At 37.0% G+C, this 17,518-nt stretch overlaps 1 protein-coding gene across 2 annotated transcripts in view; it reads right to left on the bottom strand.

Annotated features, from left to right (window-relative positions):
- PIBF1 (progesterone immunomodulatory binding factor 1) overlaps positions 1 to 17,518 on the bottom strand; it is a 178,698-nt gene that overhangs the window by 137,232 nt on the left and 23,948 nt on the right. For both annotated transcript variants that reach the window (XM_037153253.2, XM_053665641.1), the window contains one exon: positions 6,640 to 6,773. In XM_037153253.2, the coding sequence (XP_037009148.2) occupies positions 6,640 to 6,773 (134 nt within the window). The remainder of the gene's footprint in view (positions 1 to 6,639; positions 6,774 to 17,518) is intronic.

The following is a 17,518-nucleotide window of genomic DNA, read 5'->3' as shown; positions in this document are numbered from 1 at the left end:
TTGGGGGGATTGCCGGAGGGAGTGGGGGATGCTGGGTGGAGGGGAGCCAAGGGGGAAAATTGGGACTATAATAGCATAATCAATAAAATATAATTAAAAAATAAATATGTAGTCTACACTGGTAAGTAAAGTAAGTAATAAACCTTTCTAAGGTACATTCTGGTATCTTTTCACTAATCATCTTCAATCTTACCTTGAAGTAAAACATTTTTAAGAATTAATACATAGTTCTAGCTTTTAGTTTAGGGTCAAAAAGGCCGTAATTCATCCCTCAGACTTCACAGCAGATTCACAGGCAGGATTCCAGTGACTCTTTCATACTTCACAAACACTGAACAAACACTTCAAAAATTTATATAGAACCATAAATGACCCTGAATAGCAGCTGCAATTTTGAGAAAGAAGAACAAAGTAGGAGGGATCACAATACCTGATACCAAACTGTACTGCAAGGCCACTGTAACCAAAACAGCCTGGTACTGGCATAAAAACAGGCATACACACCAAAGGAACAGAACAGAGAGCCCAGAAATCAACCCAACTCTCTATGGTCAATTAATATTTGACAAAGGGGGCAGCAACATAAAATGGACTAAAAATAGCCTCTTCAACAAATGCTGTTGGGAGACCTGGACAGCTACATGCAAAGAAAAGAAACTTGAGCACCAACTTACACCATACACCAAAATAAGTTCAAGGTGGATAAAAGACTTAAATATAAGCTGCAACACCATTAAAGTCCTAGAAGGGAACACTGGCAGGAAAATCTCAGATAGTTCACGCAGCAACATTTTTACTGATATGTACCCTAGAGCAAGGGGCACAAAGGAAAGAATAAACAAATGGGATCTCATCAAAATTAAAAGCCTTTGCATGGCTAAAGAAAACAGTATTAAGATAAAAAGAGAACCGACTGTATGGGAAAACATATTTGCCAATGATACCTCAGACATGGGTTTAATCTCCAAAATACACATGAACTTACATGACTCCACTCTAAAAAGACAAGCAACCCAATTAAGAAGTGGGCAAAGGGCTTAAACAGACATTTCTCCAAGGAGGACATACAGAAGATCTGGAGACACATGAAAAGATGCTCAATATCGCCAGCTATCAGAGAGATGCAAATTAAAACCACAATGAGATACCACTTTACACTGGTCAGAATGGCCATCATAAACAAAGCAACAAACAAGTGTTGGATAGGTTGTGGGGAAAAGGGGGCCCTAATCCATTGTTGGTGGGATTGCAGTCTGGTACAACCACTATGGAAAACAGTATGGAATTTTCTCAGAAAACTAAAAACGGATCTGCCTTTTGACCCAGCAATTCCACTGCTAGGATTATATCCTAAGAACTCTGAAACACCAATTCAAAAGAACCTATGCACCCCAATGTTCATAGCAGCACAATTTACAATAGCCAAGTGTTGGAAGCAACCTAGGTGCCCAGCAGTAAATGAATGGATCAAAAAACTATGGTACATTTACACAATGGAATTCTATGCAGCAGAAAGAAGGAGCTCTTACCCTTTGCAACAGCATGGATGGAACTGGAGAGAATTATATTAAGTGAAATAAGCCAGGTGTTGAAAGATAAATACCATATGATCTCACCTTTAACAGGAAGCTAAACAACAAAACAAACAAGCAAGTGAAATATTACCAAAGACACTGAAATAGAGAACAGGTGGACAGTGACCAGAGGGGAGAAGGGAGGGAATTTCAGGGGAAAAGGGGAAGCGTTTACAGAAACTAGTATAAAGGACACATGGACAACAACTAAGGGGGTGGAAATGGGAGGGAGGTGGGGAGGTGGGCTGGGATGGGAGTAAAAGACAGAAAACTGTACTTGAACAACAATTAAATAAATTTTTAAAATGCAATAAAATAAAATAAGAAAAAAAAGAATTAATACACAGTTCTAGCTTTTAGTTTGGGGTCAAAAAGGCTTTAACTCATCCCTCGGACTGCACAGTAGATACGCAGGCAGGCTTCAGGTGACTCTTTCATTCACAAATTGTTTATAATTCCCCAGAGATGTATTCAGACCAGCTCTTTCCCCCAACAACCAAGAATTGAACCAAATCTATAACAGGTTTCTTAAAAAAATGAGCGGAGAAATAAATTTCTTACTCTCAAGTTACCCTCAACAATCAGAATCAGATTCTTTGCACTTTATTTCATCTACCCACCTAGTATTTTCATGGAGAGGGCTATTAAGAATTGTTTTACTTTTCATTAGATTTTTCAACAACTCATTTAGAAAGATTTTTTTCTTCCATCTAATAAAGTAGTATGTTTATGAGAAAAGTAAGCGAAGCATAAGTTAAAAAATTACAATCATGCATAAACCCACTAACTAAAGATGCCTATAGTATTTTATTTTGATATATATTGCTTTAATTATTTTGTACTTTCACGTACAAATGTTTTTATTGTCTCAAGGCAATAATTATACATCCTTTGCTATGTTTTTATGTAAAATTATAAAGTCATGCAAAACACCCCTGAACTTGATATTCACAGCTGACAACAGTTAACATTTATCTATATTTGCATTAAAATTTCTTAGAAAAAGATAGAACACCATGACTAAACTTGAAGTTCCCTATATTTTCCTCACTGTTCCTATACCATCCTCTAGATACAATGATGAACTTAGTGTTTTTATGTTTTTTCAATATTTTTACTCAACAATTGTTAACACTTTTGTCATACTTTACTTTGTATTGTTTACTAAATATTACTGTCATATTTATTCTGTTTTCATATCTGTTAATAAATATTTGGATGCACACACCTATATATACATATATACAAAGCATTATACAAACACATACATGTGCACCCCCCACCCCAAACTATTTAAGGGTTATATACAGCCCTGGCTGGTGTGGCTCAATGGATTGAGTGTTGGCCTGAGAACCAAAGGGTTGCTAGTTTGATTCCCAGTCTAGGGCACATGCCTGGGTTGCAGGCCATGTCCCCAGTATGGGGTGCGTGAGAGGCAACTACACATTGATGTTTCTCTCCCTCTCTTTCTCCCTCTTTTCCCCTCTCTAAAAATAAATAAATAAAATCTTTAAAAAAGAGTTATATGCAGACACTAGGTCCCTTTATCCCTATTCACTCTGTATTTCCTAAGATTAACAATATTCTCTTATATAATTAGAGTATCATATCAAATTCAGGAGACTTAGCCCTAATACAATACCTAAATATACAATCCAGTTTCAAATTTTGTCACAATTTGAAAAGGACATTTGTTCCCAAACATCCTTTATGGCAATTTTCCTTGGCCTAGTATCCAAAGTATTATCATGCATCTCATTGGGATGCTGTGTGTCTTTAGCCTCCTTTGACACTGAACCATTCCTTAGCTTTTCTCTCTTTTACAACAGTGGTTCTTGACCTTCTTGGCACCAGAGACTGGTTTTGTGGAAGACAATTTTTCACAGTTCCCAGCAGGCCACAGACCGGTAGCAGTCTGTGGCCGGGGGCTTGGGGATCTCGGTTCTACAACACTGATTAGATTCACATTAAGTACTTCATGCAGAAATATTATGTGTTTTCAGTAGATCACATAACAGAGACACATGATGTTACTTCATCCATTGGTTGGTGATAGTAACTTTGATTGATTGCCTGAGATGGTATCTGCCCAAGTTCTCAACTATAAAGGTACTTTTTTGCCCTTTGCAATTAATAAGTAATCTGTGGGAACATACTTTGAAATTATATATTCTGTTCCCTAACATAGTTTCACATAATAGCTTTAGCTTCCATTGATGATTCTGAGTGAACAGTATTGTGAAATTAGAAAACTGTAATTCTAATATATATATTTAATGGTTGGCATTCTACTGTAAAGATCCTTTTTCTCTATTATTAGCATGTACTCAGGGATTCTTATTCTATTCAGCGGATTCTAACATTACTCATTCTGTATTTCAGTTGTACCGTATTTGCCCAGCTGGAGCCCCTTCACACTAGCTACTGTGGTGTTGCGATGGAATTAGAGGTACCAGTACGATCTTTCCGTAGTGTGTCAAGCATCCTCCCTATTCTCTCCATTACTGCTGCCTACAAAAAGGGCCTGGAAAGAATGACCAATGTAGCAATGACCAGCACTGGAATCCTAATTTCTGAATAGTATTTCCCACTGAAAGGAACCAGGACTCCTTAGAGGAAAGGCTGAGGCAACAGAATTACAAAATAAACCTGAGAACATTATGTTATGCCAGAAAGTAGGAAACTTCATTTACAAAAAAAAGAGATAGGCACATGCACTTTGTTTTTCAAGACCTATGTTTTGTATTTGACTTACCCATATAGATACATTAAGATCTTATTAATTGCTTTTAACTACTAGACAGAATTACATTGTAGAAATAAATCACCATTCATTTTCCATTCCGCTACTGAAAAACATTTGAATTCTTTCTGGTAATTATGCAATTGACACCCATATACCTGCTTCCTTTTCTTTTAAGTATTTATTTATTTTTTTAGAAAGAGGGGAAGGGAAGGAGAAAGGGAATGAAACATCAATGTGTGGTTGCCTCTTGCGCTCACCCTACTGGGGACCTGTCCTGCAACCCGGGCATGTGCCCTGACTGGGAATTGAACTAGCAACCCTTTGGTTTGCAGCCCCCGCTCAATCCACTGAGCTACACAAGCAAGGAAATACCTGCTTTCTTTTTCACATTTGTAAGAATTTATGATGAACGTAAAAGTGATATTTTACTCTGTTAGCCTATATTTTTGTGGACGGAACAATTTTTTAATCAAGTTTTTTTCTATTGAGTGACCCAAAGGTTCACAGTTTGAGCTCCTCTTGCTTGCTTGTTTTTCTGTTCCATTTCTAGTACATAAAGATGTTTATCATACTTTTGGATATTATTGGAGATTACCACATTATTAAAGATGGGTGATAAGAGCAGGGGTGTTCATGAAACCCCCAGCTTCAGTCATTACCAACACATGATGACACGGCTCATTTATCCTTCACTCATGTCCACTAGCTTATTCTGATGATTATGCTTTTTAGTTTTCTCTTTCCATATTTTATTTATTATTTTTACAGATTTATAGTAGCAGAGAAGATATCAAAACACCAACGCAAAGTATCATTTCCTTTTCACAATCTACTTCATTTCGAAATCCAGCTTTATTCAAGAGCCCACAGATTATAGCTCCTCATGGATTTCAAGCTCCAATAATTACTGCATTTTGCCGTGGCAATACCAACGTAATAAAATATATCGCAAGTCAGTGATGGTAGGAAATTACTGGGTCCCTATCTTCTAGAGCATTAAATTTTAGAAAGACAGCAGCAACTTCTAAACAATATAAAAACAACTGATACAAAATACAATTTAAACCCAAGAAATTGCCAAAATGACATGCTTTTATGCTATGAAGAATAAGGTACATGTCAGGAGAATAAAAAAATAAGCCTCAGACTGGAAGAATATATTTGCCAAAGACATATCTGATAAAGGACTGTTATTCAAAACATACAAAGAACTCTTAAAACTCAACAGTAAGAAAACAAACAACCCAATTAAAAAATCAGCCAAAGACCTTAAGAGACACCTTGCCAGAGAAGATATACAGATGGCAAATGGCAAATAAGCATATGAAAGGATGCTCCAAATCACATGTCCTCAGAGAAGTGCAAATTAAAATAACAATGAGTTATAATGGCCCAAATCCAAAATACTGAGAAGTCCAAATACTGGCAAAAATGTGGAGCAACAGGAATTCCCATTCATTGCTGGTAGAAATGCGAATGGTACAGTGATTTGGGACAGTCTGGCAGTTTCTTACAGAACTAAGCATATGCTTACCGTATAATTGGACTCCCTGGTTTTCAACCCAAAAAACTGAAAACTGTGTCCATATAACATCTGAACTACGGATGTTTATAGCAGCTTTATTCATAACTGCTAGAACTCGGAAGCAACCAAGATCTCCTTCAGTAGGTGAATGGATAAATAAACTGTGAAGTGTGTAGACAATGAAACATTATTCAGTACTAAAAAGAAACGAGCTATTAAGCTATGAAAAGATATGGAAGAAACTTGAATGTATGTTACTAAAAGCAGCCAATCTGAAAGGCTCTATACTGTATGATTCTAACTATATGACATTCTGGAAAAGTCAAAATTATGGAGACAGAAAAGGAATAAGGTATGCCACAAAATGACTCATAGGCCACATAATGACTTTTGGTCAAAGACAGATTGCAGAGATGATGGTGGGCCCGTAAGGTAATAATGGGCTAAGAAATTCCTGCTGCTTAATGACATCATAGCCATACACCAAAGAGGAACGCATTCCATGCCAGGGGAGGTGCTGATGTGAACAAACCTACCGCCCTGCCAGCTGTCTGCAAGTACAGCACCTGTAATAGCAGGCGCAGGCCACACCTCCTCGGTTTGTGTGAGTTTACTATATGATCTTCACACAATGACAGAAGTGCCCGATGATGCAATTCTCCAGAACCTATCCCTATTGTTTGGAGGCATGTGACCATACACAGCAGAATTAACAATGTTAATGGTAAAAAGTCAGGTGACTTTGATGCATGCTAAAAATGAGAAAAACTACGACAGCCATCTTAACTACTCACCTCTTGACTTTATCATAGTTCTCTTGCCGGTAGTCGCCTTGCTGAATTAACTGTTTCGTGTCTGCTAATTCCAAGGCCAAACGTTGACATCTATTTTGAAGCTCACAGCAGTTTCTTCGATCTTCCTCATAAGACTATAAACCAAAATGACATGAAAACATTTCAAACTAACCATTGTTAACAAAATTCTGTATTGAATTTTTCTGTTAAGCTGTGAATGTTCTTGTAATGAAAAGAAATCCTTATTTTTTTCTATTTAGAAATTTTTCTCTTTAGTAATTTTTCTCTACTCAAAGACAGGTGATCTTAAACTCAGAATAGTGTTTAAGTCCATTTTTGTTAAGTCCATTTGTTCAAAACTTCAGTTGTGTTTCTCATAGAAATAGTGTAACTATGCTATACGTAACAATGACTACAAATGTTAAATGATGTTTTTCAACATTTACCAAGTTACTATCAGATGTTTAAGACATGGAAATGAATAAAAAGTAACCCGTTCTTAATGAGTTCACAGTTTACAGATGAAGGGCCACATGAGCAGCAAACATCTACAATGAAATAGTTACTGAAGAGATTAATCACAAAGTTTCAGTGGCAGTATTCAGCAAAAGAAAAAAAGAAATTTTGTAGCACAACTATGTGCTACAAAACCTACTTTTAAGCACATAAGTTAAAACCTGCTTACTACGAGTCTCATTTCCCAAGTTCACACTTCATCCTTCAACCCCAGTGAAGATCTGAATTTCTACAAATGCACCAAGCTTCCTCTAATGTGTTCTCATTGCCTGAATAGCTGCATGGTATCTGAATATCTGCCTCCTTCAGAACACCAACCTCACTGTACCATCAAATAAGTATTCTATATACCTCACTAGAAGGTAAACATCTTAAGGGCAGGAACTCGGTCTTATTCACCACTGGATTTCCATCACTTTATACAGTACTTGGTATATAGCAAAAATGATAAAAATGCTTTTGAATGAATTAAATAAATGGACAGGGAAATGAGGAGAAGCATGGCACAGGAATGAAGTTCCTACTTATTTTCCCCCTTTGAACTTACGAGATCTTGAAGCCACCGTTAACTCCCCAGAACCTGTCATGTTAAACACATCCTGTCCCAGCTACTTCTTAAGTAGATGACAATGTAGTCACATTCATTGTACAAATACTAACTGAATTATTTCTATGAGACTGGTCCTGGGCACGACACTGTAGATACAAAGATGAGCAAGACACTGTTTGTGTCCCTTTAAAACTATTTAAGCACAACTTTAAAATGTCATTCCGCAAATTTCTATTGAAGGGCTGCTTGAAAAAATGTAATTATGGAAAAACTATACATGATGTGTTTTAGCTCAGTGCAGCATTATGTTCTACCCCTGCACTGATACTCTCCACGAGAATGGAGATTCACTATAGTACTTACTATAGACTCACAGCTGAGAATGCTCCCATCCTCCTCATTTACTATGAGGAGGTTTCAAGAAACCACTTTGTTTTGCTCAACTGTGAGAAGTAACACCCCATCCATTCAAGTTTTATCATGAGATTGTAGCAATTCTGTCACATCTTCAGGCTCCACTTCTAATTCTGGTTTTCTTACTATTTCCGCCTCATCTGCAGTTACTTGTTCCACTGAAGTATTATTTCTCCACAAAGTCGTCCACGAGGGTTAGAATAAGCTTCTTCCAAACTCCTATTATTGTTTGATATTTTGACTCTCCCCATGAATCATGAATATTCTTAATGGCATCTAGAATGGTGAATCCTTTCCAGGTTTGCAATTTACTTTGCCCAGATCCAACACAGGAGTCACCATGTATGGTAGCTATAACCCTAAGAATTGCATACCTTAAATAATGAGACTTGAAAATCAAAACTCCTCCTTGATCCATGGGCCGCAGAACGAATGTTGTGTCCGCAGACATGAAAACATCACACATCTCCCTCAGAGCTCTTGGTTGATCAGATGCATTATCAACGAGCAGTAATATTTTCCAAGGGATCTTTTTCTCTAAGCAATAGGTGTTAATGATGAGCGTGTAACATTAGGAAACAATGTTGTAAACTGATATGCTGTCATCTAGGCTTTGTTTTTACATTTACAGAGCACACACAGGGTGGATTTAGCGTGAATCTTAAGGGCCCAAGGATTTCTGTCATGGTAAATGAGAATTGGCTTCTACTTAAAGTCACCAGCTGCATCAGACACTAACAAGACAGTCAGCCTGTTCTTTGTGGCTTTAAAGCCAGGCATTAACTTCTCTATAACTATGCAAGTCCTAGATGGCATCTTCTTCCAATATAAGGCTGTTTCATCTACGTGGACAACCTGTTGTTCCACCACAACCACCTCTAAAAAAATCTGTTTAGTGTAGCCACCTTCATCAATCATCTTAGCTAGAACTCCTGGATATCTTGCTGCAGCTTCTACATCAGCACTTAGTAATTTACCTTTACCTTGTACTTTTGTATAGAGATGGCTTCTTTCCTTAAACCTGATGAACCAGCCTCTGCTAGCTTCAGGCTTTTTCTTCTGCAGCTTCCTCACAGAATTGAAGAGAGGCAGGGCCTTGCTCTGGATTAGACTTTGGCTTAAGTGAATGCTGTGGACGGTTTGATCTTCTATCCATTTTGTTAAAACTCTATCCGTATCTGTGACAAGCCGTTTTGCTTTCTTATCATTTGTGAGTTCACTGAGTGACACCTTTAATTTCCTTCAAGAACTTTTCCTTTGCATTAACAACTTGGCTGACTATCTGATGCCAAGAGGCCTAACTTTTGACCTAGATTTTGACACGCTTTCCTGAGTACATTTAATCATTTCCAGTTTTTGATTTAAAGTAAGATATGTGAGACCATTCTTTTCACTTGAACATTTAGAGACCACTGTAGGGTTATTAATTGGACCAATTTCAATATTGTTGTGTGTCAGGGAATATGAGAGAGGCCAGAGTGGGAGAGACAGAGAGATGAGGGAAGGGTTGGTTGGTAAAGCAGTGAGAATGGACATGTTTATCAATTAAATTTGCCATCTTACATAGCCGTGATTTGTGGCACTCTCAAACAATAGTAACATCAAAAATCACTACCCGCAGATCACCACAAGAATATCATAATGGAAAAGTTTGCAATGATGTGAGACCTACCCAAATGTGACACAGAGACATGAAGTGAGCAAATGCTACTGGGAAAATGACACCAACAGGCTTGCTTGATGCAGAGTTGCCACAAACCTCAACTTATGAAAAGCACAGTATCTGCGAAGTACAAAGGAAGGCACAATAAAATGAGGTATTCTGTATTAAAAACATATTTGAAGTCCTTAAATAGTGCTTATCAACTTGCTGTAAGTCACAGAACTATTCCTTACCCTACTGTTTCATACATTTATATTATCTACTTGATTTTTAAAGTCATATAATTTTTCCATTCCTTGAAAGCAGAACTTCCCACTGTATTTTATTACTATAAATAGTAATGACAAACAAAACAGAATGAGTGCATATACAAAAATGTTTCTAGGTTTGTGGTAGGAAATTGTGGGAGTTTCATCTGAGGATTTCCATTTTCTCCGTGAAATGGAATACCACCAAATCATCTTCTGAGAGCGAGAGGGAAAGTGGTAAATGCTTAAAATAACCTCTACAAAAATAAGAGGACTAGGCAAAAAAGAATCTCAGCACAACTGTGTGGGCCCATTTGATGTTGGTAACAATAAACTTACGGTGCTTGTTACTACTGAAGCGATGCTCTCCAGTAGCACTTTGTTGGGAGAATGAAGAACGAGGTGCTCTCACAAGGGTTTGATAAAAAGACAGCTGAAGAGAAATCAGAGAACACTGGCAGGAGAAAGGTTTAAGACTGATAACACGATGGAGAGGGATATAATTAAATTTAAGAAGAGACTGATAAATAAATCACATGGACGAGAAATTCTGTTAAACATTTGAAGCAGATGACTAAGAAACATGGAAACGTAAAAGTAATATGTGCAGTGATCACCCTGAATTGATAACCTCAGAAGCACATCAGTTCTGGGTGACAAGGAACAGACGGTGGGCCATGAGACTAAGTGGTGAAGTAAAGAAGCAGCAATCACTAGAGATGAGAAGATGAATAAAATGCAAGGCCAAGGTTGTGAATGGATTACAGAAGTAACAGAGGTGGGACCTACGGTGAAAAGGAAGACTTAAATCTGAGCATAAATAAAGAAGAATGTTCCAGAGATCTATGAATGAGGAAAGTCATAACGTGTGGCATCTACAGGACATGAATGCCCAAGGAAGTAGGGGTTTGTATTAGTGTGCAAGGCCAAGTTCCACAATTGTGAAGACCTAAGAAGACATACCTGTCTGGTTCTGAAACACAAGAGTTTACAAACTCCTGGTCCAAAAGCGTTTTCTCAGGAGATATGACTGCACACACACACACACACACACACACACACACACACACACACACACACACTATATACGTTATCTTTAAATATAAACTCAGTATGGCCAAGTATATGCAGACACTCGGGACACATTCCACCAGCACTTCCTTTAGAACTTATCAGCCGAAAAAAACTTCTCCCGAAATAAAATGACTACTTTTGTATTTTGAAAAAGTCTGCCTCACTTACTATTAGCAACTATAATAGATTAAAACATAACACTAGAAAATTAAAAAGAAAAGTAGCATCTTCCTCCAAAATGAACGACTAAATCCAATGTTTGTGCAGAACTTTGAGGTTCAGGCTAAAGAGAATAGAAAAAGCTATTTTTATATTATCCCTATGTATTCTTTTTGACTTAAATTACACATCAACTTCTGTGGGAAGATGCCAAGCTGCAAATCTGAGGCAGATATCCTTACATTTTTACCCAGTACCTGGTCTTTGCTGCTATCAAAAAATGTATCACATGTGCTGTAAGCAACCATTACTAGCCTTTCACATCATAAGGGAAGTTTTAAGGACATTTTCTCTCATCTTAGTACCTAGTGCTCTGCCTATTTGTTATACTGAAGATTTGCAATTAATATCTGTGGAAAACCAGCAATACAGGACATTAAATAGACTAAAGAAAAGAAGTAAACAATCTTTTCAAACATAAAGAAACACAAAAATTTCTAGTCACCAGCCCTTTCTAATAGAACATTTCCATATGATGGTAAATGAGTTAATGGCAAATCTCAATTTCCTTTTTATAAAAATAGTAACTAAGAATTCACAGGAAAAATAAGGATAATCCAAGTCCAAGAGAAGAGTTCAACTGTTCGCCATTTTTTTAATGTATTTAGAATGGAAATGACTTTGACTGCCAGGGTTCATGTCATCTTTTCCAATTCCTAAATTATTCACACAAAGATGTAACAGAAGGCTACTGGTACTGTAATTGCAGGCTTTCTTGTCTTGCACATAAGTCTCACCTTTCCTATGTTCATCTAAAACCGGGAGTTTCTTGAAGACCTGACTTATCTCTGTATACGCAGTAACCCTCACATAGTACTTGGACTGGAAGTGTTTGCAGAATAAACTAGTATTAAAATATCAATGGGCTATGTGCATCTTGAAGTAACAAGATGTGGAAAAAGTAACTTTAAAAATTAATTATTTAGTAAATCATCATTTTTCCAAGTGAAATCAAAGAATTATTATCATCTATCTACAGATAAAACACCTCACTTGACACAATGCAACACATATGCAAATATTTTTCAAAAAGTTTGAGAAAGATGGCATGAAAAGAACCTCCATTTCTGATCTGGGTGGTGGTTAACCAGGCATATTCACTTTGTGAAAATTCCATTAAGATTTCTTCTGTATGCAACAGAAACATTTTTAAACAGTAAAACAAGACGCCTCAACTAGAAAAATGTTAAAGAGGGGAAGTTCTACAGGGAGGCTTGTATTTGGCATGGAGAGGGGGCCATGTGAGAGCCACATGTCAAAGAAGAAGGGAGCAGGAAGGCAGTAGTGAATAGATCCTCACTTTTTTTACTCAATATATTTCTCTACTGTTTGACTATTTGGCTGATACAAAAAGCTGAAAATTTTATGTTATACGAGGTCTGTCCAGAAGGTATCCAGCCATATAATATGAAAACAATTATTGAAGAAGATACAAAATACTAGAAACATTGTACACAGGACAATGACACCTCAGTCCCCTTCAGTGTAGGCACCTTGGGACCTCACACAGTTCTTCCAACCACCATCAGTTGCCCCATTATATTTTCCTGAATTTCATCAATGGTCTGAAATAGTCATCCCTTTCAAAGGCGATGTTAGTTTTCAGAAAAGCCGGAATCACAGAGTGCCAAATCTGGGCAGTAGTGGGGCTGAGTCACCTGGATGATTTTCATGTTTCGCAAAAAAAACTGCATAAGATGTGATGCATGAGTGGGCACATTGTCGTGATGAAGCTGCCAATCACCAGTTGCTATAGCTTCAGCCTTCTGAATCATCCAAACAGTTTTTGTGGAGGAATGTTCAAGCTTAACGCAAAATTTGATGTAGATCTTTTTCTTCTACTTGCAACAGCTACACAGTATACATCTCACTCAACAGTGCCTACCACCCCCACTGACTAGTACAATGAAGTCATCATTGTTCACACACCCATATTCCAGTCCACTCTCCTTGGCTGCCAGATTACGTCTACATTGCTCAAACCATTATGTTAACAATGGCTGGACGTTTTCTGGACACACCTTGCATAGTGTTTTAGTAAAGTTATCAACTATCAGACCTTTTGTTATTTATAATGAGATACGTTTCCCCTACAAGCCTGCTATTTCTAAACATCCGTAGCTTAGAGTTATAGAGTTTCAGAGATAACAGATACCCCAGAGGTAATCTACTGCTATCTTATTTTCAAGATAAGAACTTTTAGGACCAGAGGGGTTAAATGATTTGTCCAGAATTCCAGAGCTACAGCTACAATCTAGGTACTTCACTTCACACACAGTTTGTTCTTTTCTTAATTTCAAGTTCTGATATTTTGGGGAATTAATTTATTCTGTAAAAACTATAAAACAATCAGAAGTTAGTATTATTTTATATTCAAATCCAGAGTGTTAAGAGCACTTCAGTCGCAAATTGTATGGGTTCAAATATGGCACATGCATAAATTAGAGTTAATTTTGGACTCCCTTTAAAACAATTACTATAATTATTCCTTAAATACATATTTAAAAATCACTTGACAAAATAACATCAAATCTAAATGTTTTCTACAAAATGTAAAAAATTATTCAAAGATGCAATTAAATAGGCTAGTTTTAAATAGCAGCTGTGTAAACCAAAAAGCATTTACTTCAGATATAACACTTTTAAACCTTTTGTCTCTCACACCATGTAAACTGAGAACAGAGTGGTAACCTGCGTATCAAAATAAATCTTTACTGAACGAAGCGCTCTCCTGCTGGGGGGAGATGTGGCGGCAAAGGCAATGGGAAATGGGATACAGTGACGTACATCTTAAGGTCGATGCTTCAAAGTTTACACTGGTTAGCAGTTTAGTGAATGAGAGTAAGTGGTTTGGTTCGCTATTCTGGGAAAGTGAGAATTCAATCCTCAGATTTCTCACAAACTCAGCAGAATAAAAAAAAAATTTCAGAAAACAGTTAATATTCAATGAAATATAAAAACCTGAGTAACATGTATGTATCATTAATAAAACACTTCTTTTTCATACAAGTAAAATTAACTGGATTACTCACATATGACTATTTAGGATGAGACAAAGTAATCTTGCAGTTTTTCTTAATAAATGTAACTTTGTTTCCAAACAAGGAAGTTATCTTGAACAAAACACTTCTTGCTTCCTAGTTACCAAAGTTCTCATAAGAGAAAAATATTTCACCATTTCCTTATGAAACTAAATAGCTTTATTAAGTGCAGAGTTATTAATGCCCTCCCTACATAGTATTAACATTTTTTTTCTTTGAAATGAAAGAAGCATGATGAAATAAATCTGCAACAGCAAAACAGCTGCACATACTTTAGCTACATGTACTGGTTTAAAATTATGACTCGATGTACAGATCTCATAATTAGGAACTAAGAGTACAGCACTTATGAAAACACTAAGTACCGTACACAAACTCATATACATAATGCAACTCAAAACATGCCATAGACTGTTTACCATACACAAATTCATACATACAACACAGCTCAAAATATGCCACAGACTGTCACTGATACTTATAAACTACAAACTTGAAGTAAAAGATGAACTCCATTTTCCAGTGTTAGTGTCTAGCTGTTGTTTCCAAACAACTAAAGATGTGGGAAAAAAAGTATGAAAGAGGATCCCAGAAATCCACTAAAATTGGCATTTCAGAAAGACTGACTTCTTTTTTAAAGGTCAAAAATCCCATTCTATTAAACTTCTAAAACAGTTTCATCTTCTACCTGCCATGTTACTAGTAGATTATCTGAACAAGAGCAGAACAAACTACGTTCTTGGGTTTTAACACCCTGAATGTTCCTATTAGGTTTAATTACAAAATCAGTGTCATACTTGAGACACCTTTCAAGACCACATGCTATGCCAGAAAAGTTTCAGTTTTTATCCTTTTTTCTCCCAGTTATAAATCTATTGAATTATATTAGAAAAAACAGTACTAAATTTGTTTGGGTTAAGGCGGATGATATGAAATTAGGGCTCTAAATGAAACTAAGGTAACTTAATGTAATAGTTTGGCCTCTAGGTCAAAATGACAAGATTTTCCGAGCAGCCGAACACCCGCTGAAGAGATAATGTAGATGGATACCTGCTGCCACCATGTGGTAAAAGAGTAAAATTAAGGTCATTTTGGAAAAAGACCATCCAGAAAGTTTGTTTTCCTATTTCCTCACCTCAAAACTCAGAGACCCAGCTAACAAAGCTTTTAGTTTCTCTCAGCAAACCACTGTGGAATCATGACAGTGGAGAAGATAAAACAGAATAAACAATACCTAGTCACTGCAAACAGAATCAGAAGGCTGTTAAGGAAGTGGGGCCCTACTGTCCGCTGACATCTTAGGCCTCAGTTCCCAGAACTGTTAATAAATTGCTCAAGTCTGCTCCAAACATCCTGGAGCCATAAACATCCTGGAACAACTGCTACATGGACACATGTGGATTCTACTTCCTTCCTTGTAGTTTTACCCCGCTCCAGTTGCATGCTGGGATTAACCAATCCCTGTTAACCTAACCAGCAATTCTTCATCTGTATGATAGAATTATTTTGTTGTGGTTTCTGCCTTTACGAACCTTGCCTTTCTTCATTCTTGACAGAGCCCAATATAGTTGGTACATGAGCTTGCGACTCTGGGACTACAACCCTTTTGCTCAAACGATTCTTACTCTGTGTAAAAGCCTAAACTACTCCCCCTCCACCATTGAGGATTGTCACTATGATGTCATTTTTCAGGTATCTGTATTTGTTTGCTCTTTTAAGTTTCTATGAATTTACTACTTGTTCTAAGAAACAGTAGTACCTTCTTATATTCAGTCTCAGTTTATCATCTTGTAAATCAATCCTCGCCTTATCTGTATTGTGAATTTTATGAACTTAAATTGTTTTCCTGCTGTTGGTGTTTATTTGACACATCCTAATCTCTTATGTCCTTGGATAGTAAACTGAGTTTCTCAAATACCAGCTTTTCGTTTCTAACCTTTTCAGTGCACAGCTGTACCAGGAATTCAATGGTTATTAATAGGTACAGTAATAAGTGCAAACAACAAAAGTTACAAAGTTCAAAACTGTACATTTTGTCCAAGGTCCAGTAGTGTGTTTTATTTTGCTTCTAATATTTTTCTAAATCCTAGTATGTTATCATCCATACCAGTACAAAGCTAAACATGCTGAGACAGCTATTCTCCAATGAAGCTAGATTCTTTTTAGAGAAAATAAAGGAATTTTAAAGTTGAATATGTTAGTTACATGCATAGATTTTCTTTTCTTCACTTGCATTTAATATAAAACTGTAAAGTGGTTCTACTTTTAATAATGGCCATGTAAGTTCCCATCTGGCCAGTCATTCTGTAAATACAACCATAAATTCTAGACAAACTACCTACAGGCACAAAAAGTGACCAGAATCAGGCAGATTCTGTAGTGGAGTCTATCTGTGTGAGGAAGAAAGGAACAGCACTCGGTGAGTTTCCTGGTCTTTACTATTTTTTTAATGGCTTTTAGCCTGAGGGCAAGCCTACCCTGTGCCAAGTTGGAAGGAAAAAGACGCAAAAGAAAATCCTTCCTCTTTCTAGTTTGAAGAATCAGGACACTCAGCTACTCTAAAATGAGGAGAGAATTACAGAGATAGCCAAAAAAGCAAATTGAGTTCCGTGGATATTCCATGCCAAAGCTCTGGCAGACCTCTGAACGAAACTCTGAAATCTGAGCTGCTGCCTGAGACAGAGGACGTTGTTTGAGTACAGCTCAACCTGTCAAAACCTGAACTGTCTTTTGACCCTAAATTCATCTCACCCATTACCTACCCATCTTAGCTGAATGAAAATCTGTAATTCTAGTTACTCAGTATAAAAACCTTGGAGTTAATTTGACTCCTATCTTTCTTTTATACCCTCCGTCCAATTCATCGGAAAACCTAGTGGCCCCACTCTTACAATATACCCAGGATCTTACGGGTTCACACCTCTTCCACTGCTACCGGCCTGACCTGAAGCTCGGTCACCTCTCATCTCCATTACTACACCAGCCTCCTCCTAACAAGTCTCTCTGCTTCCACTCTTAGAGCTCTACAGTTTATCAAATCACCATTACCTGGGTCATTAAGAGATTGTTAATATTCTTTGAAGGTCTACTATGTACCAGCCAGAATGATCCTTTTAGGTTATGTCAGATAATATTACATCTAACATCCTGTGAT

This window comes from Artibeus jamaicensis, unplaced genomic scaffold (assembly GCF_021234435.1).
Source record: "Artibeus jamaicensis isolate MK-2021 breed Jamaican fruit bat unplaced genomic scaffold, CSHL_Jam_final contig_415, whole genome shotgun sequence".
In the NCBI taxonomy this organism is placed as follows: Eukaryota; Metazoa; Chordata; class Mammalia; order Chiroptera; family Phyllostomidae; genus Artibeus; species Artibeus jamaicensis.
The sequence above is the reverse complement of the archived record's forward strand: the minus strand, read 5'-3'. Positions and strand labels throughout refer to the sequence as shown.